This window comes from Oryzias melastigma, linkage group LG12 (assembly GCF_002922805.2).
Source record: "Oryzias melastigma strain HK-1 linkage group LG12, ASM292280v2, whole genome shotgun sequence".
Taxonomy (NCBI): domain Eukaryota; kingdom Metazoa; phylum Chordata; class Actinopteri; order Beloniformes; family Adrianichthyidae; genus Oryzias; species Oryzias melastigma.
The window spans coordinates 15,492,745-15,503,726 of NC_050523.1; the positions used below are offsets into that span (position 1 = coordinate 15,492,745).

Here is a 10,982-nt window from a genome sequence, read left to right on the forward strand (position 1 = left end):
GAAAATGCAGGCTCAGGCGGGGTTGAATACTGTGTCAGTGTGTCAGCTCAGCGTGATGGCCCTCGCCACAGCCACTTTCAGGTGGCACTGTGAGCGCCCGGGGCAACGAAGGCCAAAGTGTTATGTGATGGGATCGCGGTCAGGCTGAAAAAGTTATCGTCACCTCACACTTCAACAGAAGCTCCTCGTGAATTTTAAAACTTGACTCCATGCAGACCAACTCAACAGGGTGACAGATCCCCTCCATACCCACTCATCTCCAATCTATTAGGAATATTTCTAAATGCTGATGTGCTATTGACCTATTCTATTTTATTAAACGTAGGAGTTTTCTCATAATATATTTTTAAGACCCACTCCAACCAAAACGTTGTTTTTAGTACAATCTTGTGGCATTTTTCTGATAATGGACGACATATATGGAAAACTTCTGCGAATGACACGACAAAAGAGAGCCAAGAGACTGCAGCTGCTGTGACAAAAAGAGAAGAAAAAGTCACCAGATTTTATGCTCAGGGATTTTCCAGACTCCTTGCCTCTGGTTCTTAGCACGCTTCACTGGTAACCAGAGGAAAGGTTGTGGCTCCATGCTTGGCAAAGGACAAAAACACACAAGGAAAAAAGAAAAGCAGCACGGCCTCAACTGTGCTATGTGCATGTTTTTTTCCCCTCATTGCAATCCTCCAGTTTTTCTTCAGCCTCACCTCCACCTGAGGGGTCAACTCAAATGTCTAAAGCTCACCCCTCCCACCCCCAACACAGCTTACTTATCAGGCAATCTCTGCAGTGGAGACACATGTTCACAGAGGCCTGTGGCCAAGTCTCAAACTGAAACTGGTCCAACCGCACAAACCGAGCCAGGCCGTCTGACTCTCAGCGGAGATTCACTGGAATTGCTCCACCCGACTGTCCACTGACCGCCCAGCAACGCCGCACCAACCTTACTGGCAGAAAAAAGTTGCTCTGCAAAGACACTGGACTTGTCGTGTTTAAACCAGTATAGGTAGAACTTATGCAAACTTACCAGACGGGATTTTTAGTTCATTTCTGTGGTCACTCCATCAATGTCTACTATCGACTGTATAAGAGAATCGGACCGAGTGAGTGTGACGTCACCCATAGAAATTACTTACTTCTGGCTCCAACTAAATGAAGTCAATTCAGTTGCCATTTTTTTTAAAAGGAGACCACCATGTTGGAGCCAGATGTCATCAAAAAACAGCTACTTCCTGATTTGAAGTCTCTCAGTCCAGTTCTCATATACAGTCATTGGTTTCCATACAGAACAAGGCTAAAACTGCTGCTTTATGCTAAGTTTTGCAATCAGGCTACATTCTTAAATCTAGATTGAGACCAAAAAAAGAAAATGTATAATGTAGCCACTTATCAAATAAATACATTGATAACTTTAAACTTTTTTTTTAAAGAATTTGGCCTTTCAAGATTTATGTGACAAACCCCCTTCAATGAAAATTATGTTTTTGATGTTTATAACATCAGAGGGCATTTTTCTCATTGTGGAGGACATATATTAAAAAAGTAGGATTAAAATTGCATTTCTGTGCTTTTCTTTATTCAAATTGTTGTGAATCAGGAGCAGAAAAAAATGTCCACAGCTCCATTCAATTCGGATTCATCCATTTGTAGACGACTAGATCCATGTGCGTCTTTGTTTTCCTCATCTGAGCTGATATCTGGCTCAAAATCTCTCAACATTTTTGTTGCACCTATAATGCTAGTTTGGGGTTATGAGGGGCTATAAACTGGCAGGAGAGAGCGTAAACAAAGGGATGATGGGAAATGAGGGCAACTTACTCCACACCAACAGTCCCGCCCCAAAACTCAGAGGTGAAATTTTGATGAACTACTGCTATTCTCCAGAAAATGGTCTTAGAAAGTTATGCAGGTTTTATGATTTTGGATAAAAACTTCATAATCGTAAATGAAAAGACGACTGAAAACACTTTTAAATTAGATCGTAATGATTAAAACTGGGTTAGAAATGCTGTTTTATTTTTATTAAATTATTCATTTTTTAATAAAATGCCTTGATGAACAACTACAGGAATACAACCTGTGATTGGAAAGCAATAACTGTGTTTAAGAAAACACGAATTTGTTCTTTTTTTTGCTGGAAAACCAGTTTTGCTGTCATATAATCTCAACAAAAGCAATGGTTTTCAGCCTGTACTGTAACAGCTAAAAGCAGGTTGTATCAACGCTTTCACAAGCCGAGCTGAGCACCAGCTGGCAAGAAAGCCCGATCCGCTTTCCCTCTCTCCCCCTCTTCTCCTCCCCCGGTCCTTCTCTCCCCTCTTTCCACCACTCAGACCTGACTTTGAGCCCGTAACTACTGTGCGCCGGCTTTCCCTGCCAAGTTCACTCAACTGCAAACAGGGAAACGGCCCCTTTTTAAGAGCTGTAGTCGGTCAGGCCTGAGTGAAAAGGGGGTCATTGTTACTGTAAAATACTCCTTTTTTCGTCTTTGGTCAACTTCCTCTACTAGGACTTATGTGGAAATGTTGACTTGTAGGGTTGCTGTGCACACACACACACACACATCAGCACAGCACGGGAGACGAATACAACCTCCATCCTCTCCACCAGAGCTCCTGTGCAGCTTCGCCCTGCACCGCACAACAGGCGGCGAAACACAAGCAATTCGGTCGGCTCCCATGGAGCAAACCAGTGTTTTTCACATCCTGATGCAAAGCAACAAATTCAATTACAATGAATACCCAGAAACACACAGTAAATAACACTGATGGCATAATTTGATTTAATATGCCCAAGTCTTTTCTCATCTAACCTTTTTGTTTCCTCTTCGGTCTTCCCACACATGCCTCAGTGAAAAACAAATGAATTTCACGCCTTTCCCTCAAGCTCTCACACCATTTTACCATCAAGCTGCATGGATTCTTGTCCCAGGAAATGACGCAAACTAGTGATTCAAAACCCAAGTTCTACTGTATAGTTCTGCAAGTTGATCCCAAATGACAGTGCGAATATGAGAGCAGTAAATGAAAATAATAACACACAACCTTTACATGGAATTGTTTTGGTATGAAATCTGTCTTCCCTCTGATAAGTAGAAAAATGTACTCCTAATTTTTACTTCTCTCAAGGCCATAAGTGATTTTTTAAAAAATATTTTGTAGCTACTTTAGGAGAGCTAAGACATCAGTTATTGTCTTTTTCTAGGTTCCTTAGGACAAAAATGCAAAAACTTTAGTTAGAAATGCCCTTTTTTTGAATAAAGTTATCAATTACAAATCCTTCATAAATGCTTTCCTTGCTTAAAACATCTCAACCAATCAGTAAGCAAGTTATTTTATAAGACGAGCTCCTAATTTTGCAAAAAAATAAATGATAACTAAGCGGTGCTGATTTTAGGGGAGAGGGCATTTATTCAAAAACTTGTATGGAGCACTGGACATGACATAAAAAAAAATATTAAAAAAATTGTTCCTCCAAATCAGCATTTTATGTGCACAAATTAGCCTTTTGTGTGGAGAAGTTAGCCTTTTAATGGCAAAATGCTAACTTGTGAATACAAAATGCTAAGTTATCTGAAGAAAATGCAAATGAAATGCTAATTTGTGGCCACGAAAAAACATTTAATTAGCAATTCTTGCTCATAGGTTAGCATTTTAACTGCAAAATGCTAACTTGTGCGTACAAATTGCTAACTTATCTGCACAAAATGCTAATAAAATGCATATTTGCGGCCACGGAAAAATAATTTACTAGCATTTTGCACTCCTAAGTTAGCATTTTAATGGCAAAATGCTAATTGTGCATCCAAAATGCTAACATATGCAGATAAAATGCAAAGAAAAAATGCAAATTTGTTGCAACGAAAATGCATTTTATTAGCATGTTACGTGCACCAGTTAGCATTTTAAGGACAAAATACTAACGTGTGCACAAAAATTATAACTTGTATGCACAAAAAGCAAATAAAATGCTGATTTGCGGCCATGAAAATATTTTTTAGCATTTTGGATGCACATGTTAGCATTTTAAAACAAAGTGCTAACATGTGTGCACAAATTATAACTTGTGTTCACAAAATGCTAAATAACACAAAACTTGTAGCTATAAAATGCTAATTTGAGGCCATGAAAAAGCATTTTATGAGCATTTTGTGTACATAAGTTAGCATTTTAATGACAAAATGCAAATGTGTGTGCACAAAATTATAAATTGTGCATACAAAATGCACAAACTAAACTAATTTATAAACTAAAGTAAGAACATCTATATTTGGAGTAGAAAAATGTCAACGTTCTGGGGTTACTAATAAACATTTTAACAATAAAAGCTGCATCTGGAGAAGAATAAATGTGTAAAACAAATATGTTAACCAAAAAAATTGGAATTAAACAGTACACTTAAGTGTCCGAGCATTTCCACGCACAGACATATTTCTGTAGACTCCCTGGGATCATAAAGTCTGGTGAAAAACAGCATGAGGTCTGCACTGGCTCAGCTGCACAGCTGCAGACAGGACACGGAGTCAGCGTTTGCAGCTATTGCACAATGCAGACACTGAAGCGTTCTCACGCCTGCCCTGCTTCGGCACCCCTGTCGTCACAGGCACAAAGCCACAGGTATTCCCTCGTTTGGAGACAGATTTCCTTTCAAACAAATGAATGGAGGGGGCATATGGAGAGCTCGCCATGACACATTTCACTGGCCTCATGCTGTATGTGTGGGTTGGTTGTTGGATTTTGCTGGGTTTGAAGTCATCTTTAAGTATACATTGTGTGATGGCCAACTCAAAGTAAATGGTTGTGTTTGTTTAAAAGGATGTTTTTTTCCCTTTGATTCGTAGGAACTTTAAAAATTTGAGTCATGGTGATGTCAAAGCGACTCGTCGGGAACATGAAGCATAAATAAGTAAATGTTGGATGTACAACTGCCAAAGCTTCCGCTGGCTCAGTCTAGTATAGTTAGCGTTTTTTTTTCCTGAAAATATTTCTTTATAATCATATGTGCTCCATTTTTTCAAATTAAAAAAATCCAATTGCGAACCTGTTTTCAAACGAAACACATCACAAAAACCACGAGAGGGAACAGGAGCCCACCGACCAACCAGGGCAGGCTGTAAGGTATGAGAGTGAACATCAAGTGTGTGTCTTTGTGTGTTTGTGTTGCACAATGGGAGAGTTCTTCCCATCTGTGCTTCTTCCAGCCCCCGCATCCCTGACCAGTGAAGCGAGAAACGACAGCTTTGCCTTGCACTCTGCTTCCCCCAGTCTTCCTCACAGCACTGTCCCACTCTTTATTAGCATCATCAACCGCCCGTCCAATAACAGCACCTTTGATTTCTTTTAATTGTTCACTCTTAGTTGATTATTTTTTAGTATTTCCCCCAGATCATGGTGTGATTGTTCACCTTGTAGGCAACATTGTGTCTGTCTGGCATCAACTTAACCCCCACAACAAACTCTGCAGGGTGTCTCCAAAAACATACTTCTCATTCTCATATTACAGATTATCCTACTAAAGGCATCACTGCCTCCAACCTCCGTCGCCATTCTTGCCCTTCCAGCTCACCAAACTTCCCACAGCACTGATTGTTGTGGAAAACATTAAAACAAAGAGGCCAGACAGTGGCGTCATCCTCCCGAACATAGAAGTAGAATGCTGTTTGATGAGGACAAACTATTAAAAACAAAAAACAACAATCAAGGTTCTGTATTCCTCTAAAATGTGCACTATTCTTAGATGTTTTTCCCTCTGGAAGCCTTTGCCAGATGGACATAAACACAGACTGCATCTTTAAATCTCTGCAAATGCATTATCGTGAATCTAAGAGGGTCTTTTCACGTAAATGAATCACAGGCGAAAATCCATACTGTAAGGACTAAAAAGATTGTAAAGTACCTTTATGTCATTAGAGTTGATAACTGTTTGTACTTTTACTTTGCAGTAACACCACCTCCTCCTCATCCTCTGCAGGACTCTTTGATGCCAGCACCCCGCTGTCGGAATGATCAAACAGGGTCCAAAAAGCTGCAAACATTCAATCATTCGCAGGGATGACATCTAACCTAAAGGATGTGCTCGTGTTTGTTTGCTTCAAGCTGTCATGACCTGACATGTCTTCTGGAGTTACTGGGCAATCAGACTTTCTCATGTGCTTTTTGTGACATCACCACTGTCTTCTGAGTTCTGAAATATGGCTTACCGACGTGAAGAGAAAACAATAGTTTCTATAGAACAAAAGAAAATCATCATCTTGAAGTGCGGACGGTAGTTGATACCAACAGCATTTTAGGTAAAGCAAAAATACTTTGATTCAACATCGACTACAGAAGACTTCCAAGTGTGGATCCAGACAGACCGCATTCATCTGCCCAGCTGACATTCCAGGAACAAGCAGAGGGAGATCTTTGGGCTGTCGGCCATCTAAGGCTGTCCGAAGGACATACAGTCTTGCCTGTTTGAGTGAACACACCATCCTACTCCAGTCATTAATCATTTGAACTGTCAGCTCCTCCACTGCTATAAGAAAGTAGGAAAACTATATGAAAGCAAAGAAGCCAACAAGAACCAGCACATTCCTGTCCTTCATGCCTGTTTCCAAGGAGGCTATAAACCCAACAATGTATGTATAAGATGGGAATTAACTCACCGAGGTGATCTCCATGGAAACTGTTGTCATGGGATGTTCTCCCGTGAGTCATGAGGTCATGATGAGCAGCAGGTGGCCATATTTGACCAGTCTTGCGAACGCTTACAATGGTGGCCTCAGACATGACGACATGTCCTCCATGCTGCCGGTGGTGACGTTTCTGTGACTGTGGCGTCGGCGGGCTGCTGCTGTCAAAGGAGTGCTGAGAGTTCTGGGAATTCTGGGACGGAGAGCGGCTCTTCTCCCTCAAGGGGCGCCGGAAGGCCGTGGTGGGGCTGGGTGAGATGTGGCTGGACTGGCCGGAGGAGAAGTCCTCCTCACTGGACGTCAGGTTCTCGTTGGAGCTGCAATCCGGCGTGTAGCCACCACCTCCTCCTGCGTCCTCAAAGCTTCCTGGAGAGTAGGAGCGGCGCGGCCAGGTCAGGAGGTGGTCGTCCCCTCCCCCATGGTCTCTCATTGTGACCCCACCACCCCCTCTTCCGTCACCACTACCACCTTCACCCATCATTACCCCTCCGACATACACACTAGAGTAGGCCTGAAAGTCTGAGGGCTGCCAAGGAGGTGGAGGTTTACCACCGTTGGCCCTTCCGGAATGTCGCTGATTGGGTTCTCCATCTTCATATTCTGCGTCGTACCCACATGTGCTCTCAGTGGATCGTCCTCTGTACACCGGTCTGGGTCTAAGGTCACCTGCCACTGTGGCCAAATTACCAGGAAGCGAGTGTAGGGATCTCTTCCGCTCTATTTGCATAGCCTGACTGCCCAGGGAGCTGATCTTCTCAGACACCTCCCGGTCATTGACCCGAACCAAACCCCTCTCGTGGTGGAACTCCATGTTGGTGTAAAATGGTGGTGGCGGCGGTGGTGGTGGCAGGTGCTTCTCCTGACCCTTGGAGACATCCCCGGCAGAGTGAGAGTTGGCCCGTTTGATCCTCTCAAAGTTGGACCGAAGAGCTGCCACGCCAAGTCCCATCCCGAGCTTGTCCTTCGGGTCAGAGGGCAAGTCTTTATCTGGGGGTGGTAAGGTGGGCCTGCGTGGTGACATTGATACTCTCTGCTTGGACGGCGAGAGGCCGTCAAGGTGTTCGCAGGACGTGGATTCAGCCTGTGGTGGGATGTCAAAGGCCGCCTCCAGGCCGTCTCCGTGAGACGCCGATTTCCTGGCTGGTGGTGGTCTGGGCTTGGACCTTCCGTCTCCAAGAGGCTGAAAACGACTCCTATCCCCAACACTCACACTAGCATACCCTCCAACACCCCCCGTCTCTTGGACATGAGGTTGCTGGGACTGAGATTCTGCCCCCTGTGTTGCTTCAGGGTCCACCCCTTCATTCAGTGGGGTCTTCCTGAATCCCCAACGCTGTTTGTCGTAGCTCTTCCTCTCTTTGGCCAAAAGGGTCTGCAGGTAGATCATGCGGAAACGCTCCTTATTCACTTCCTGCTCCAGCCGTCTGATGGAGGCTTTGCACTTTTCCAACTCCTGCTCAATGCCCCCCACCGACCTCAGCTCCATCTTTGGGGGCTCCGACTCTGGGAACTGGGCCTTCCATGCCTCAATGAACCCTACAGGTTCCACCATAGTGTGCCTTCAATTTTCAGTGTCCTACCCTGAAGAGGAGTTAAAAGGTGACGTCAGGTGTTCACTTTGACCCCCAATGAATCACGAGGCGACGAACACGTCGAGTTTATCGACGGTTTACAGGAGGCTTGTGAGGAGCGCGCGGGCCGACTGCAGACACTTGTCGTGGACTGCGCAGCCGCAGCAGAACATCCCACTCGGACCAGGAGCCGCGGAGACTGCACGAGACGGGAAAGGGGACAAAAAGCCACTATCCACTTCCTCCTCCTCGTGCATTATTTCAAAAAGCTACTTTCAGAGCAAATTTGGTTTAAAAAAAATCTTCCGAACAATGACAGCCTTCAGTGGAGGACACGAGTGGTCCGTTTCCTCGGGAGAAATCCTTCAATCCTGCTCGGTTTTACTCAAAGCATCCTCGGTTGTGTTCTGTTTTTTTCTTCCTTAATGCGGTAGTTATTCCATTCACTCCTGTCGTATCATCTGTGTGTAAATCCCTCCGGAGCGAGCGCCTTTGTAACCAGCAGCTCTGGAGAAAAGCGCATAAAAAAGCAGAGGGACAAGAAAGGCGACAGCATCGGCTCCTGTCGGGACGCTTTCAGGCGGCGGCAAATGCCTGGGTTTTATTTTGAAATGTTATATCCAAAGCGGTTAAACGGCATCGTGGCGTCTCGAATGTTTCTCCACACACTCATCCCGCGTCTCAGTCCGAGATGCTGCTGCATTCCCATCTCAGACCAGTAGCACTGGAGAGGTTGAGCGAATGGGAGGGACCACGGGGTGACAGAATCCGCTGGTTAAAGAGACAGACCGCGGAGGCTCTACTGCGCCTTTTATTTTGACAAGGCGGCCAAAAGTTTCAAATTAACCTCGGTTTTAGAAAATAAAAGCTTTTTGTGGACTTGCATATTATTCATATTAAACCCGAAATATTGTCAATATTTTTTAAATAATAGTAAAAACTATTCTCTTAATAATTATATTAATTAATATTAATATTGTCATTAAAAAATGGACTACATTTCAAAAGCAGGTGTTTTTCTGCGAAGGAGCTGTTGACATTTTTAACTCAATGCTGCCACCTAGTGGACACATTTAAAAATCTGCAAATGCTCAAATTTCACTTTAAAAAGTGAAACTAAATTCTAAAAAGTAACTTTTAATTCTGCAACTTTTAACCCCAAGAGGGCCATTTAGTCCAGTTTATTTTTATGACTAACACCCACACTGGCTACCAAGTTTTTGACAGTCAAATAATTTAATTATTAAAATTTAACCTATTATTGCATCTTTAATAAAGATTAAATTGTTATAAATTGCTTAATATAGCAATTTTTAATTTGACAACAGCATAATTAACTTTTACATAGTATCAAAATAATACAGCTGTTTTATTTAAATAGAAAATCCACAAAAGCAAAGTCCTATATGGTGTTTTCCATTATCCTTCATAGTTCTTTTACCATTGGGTTTATTGGGGCACAGTTTAAACATAACATTCAATTTTCAAATAAATCTATGTTTTAAGCTTATTCTAATAATAAACCGCTCACTCATCAATTCTGACATGCTAAAATTCAAAATACAAATGACAAAACTTATTTTAAAAAAATTTAACTATAATTCCTTATTAAAATTATTCGCAATCTTCTGCACAGCTAAGAAGCCACAATGGAGGGATGAAGGAGCTGCATGTGGCTCCAGAGCCTCATGTTCTTATTAACATGAATGAAAACAGACACAGATCAAATAATATAATATTTTATTTACCTGAAACCACAACCTCAGTAATGCTTGTTGAACCATTATCAGTCTTTTCATAAATATGGACAGCTTCTTTACAGATGGGCGATATTGTTTGAAGAAAAATAAAATGTCACAGAGAAGACGTTACAGGTCCCCTCACAAGAAAAATCACAGTTTCACAGCAGTTTCAAAGTAACGTAAAAAGAACTGGAATGCCGAGGCGGTAAGAAAACAACCTTTTGTATTGCAAATTTACCAACGATAGTGTTTCGAGATCAGCTCGAGTCGTTTCTCCAACATTTGTGCAAAATCATTACAATAAAAAGTGATATGATTTATTGAATATAGCCATCTTAAAACCTTATTAGAGTACTATACATTGGTTCTATAAATAGAAATTGTAAAGCCTACATACAGCTGAGAGGCATGCATGAATGTTTTGTACACTTAAGATTATTCCACCAAGTTTTAAAGATGTGATAAACTATGATGGAGTCAGTTCTTTCATGCAGGAGGGGACTGATTTGAGGGGGAAAGGGATGAACTTTGCTGCAGACAAAAAATGGTTTGCACACAGATACGTGTGCAGTCAAACGTGTGTTGTGACGTTTTTATTACACCCCTGCATGTTCGTCTGTTCTTGTGTATTGATACGTACTGCTGGTCAGCAAGGAAGTGGAGGAAGTTCATGCTGGATGGAAGAGAGCGCTCTGATTAAAAAAAGAATCATGAAAGCCAACCTACAAAAAAATAAAAAAGAGGGATAAAATCAGTTTGGCAAACAAAAAACAGTCATTTCTCTAAACTATGAAAGTAATTTGGTGAATGTAAGCAAGTGTCAGAGGTGGAAAGATCAGCAAAGTATCAATGGTGGCTTAAGGTGGAACAGCAGCACAACCAACTACATGGAAAAAAAAACTACTTTATGGTACTAGAGTATGGAGCCCCTAAAGGGACATCGAAGTAAAAAAATAAAAAAAATAATAACTTTTTCTGGTTACTTTCTGTTCTGTTGCA

At 42.2% G+C, this 10,982-nt stretch overlaps 2 protein-coding genes across 2 annotated transcripts in view; both read right to left on the reverse strand.

Annotated features, from left to right (window-relative positions):
* Nucleotides 1–9,032, reverse strand: part of bcr (BCR activator of RhoGEF and GTPase) — an 84,431-nt gene extending 75,399 nt beyond the window's left edge. Inside the window, exon 1 of the mRNA XM_024299160.2 lies at nt 6,644–9,032. Coding sequence (XP_024154928.1) covers nt 6,644–8,222 — 1,579 coding nt within the window. The 5' untranslated portion in view covers nt 8,223–9,032. The remainder of the gene's footprint in view (nt 1–6,643) is intronic.
* Nucleotides 9,033–9,967: 935 nt separating this feature from the next.
* Nucleotides 9,968–10,982, reverse strand: part of atp2a2b (ATPase sarcoplasmic/endoplasmic reticulum Ca2+ transporting 2b) — a 23,231-nt gene continuing 22,216 nt past the window's right edge. Inside the window, exon 24 of the mRNA XM_024299190.2 lies at nt 9,968–10,705. The gene's annotated coding sequence lies outside the window, so the exon portion shown is untranslated. The remainder of the gene's footprint in view (nt 10,706–10,982) is intronic.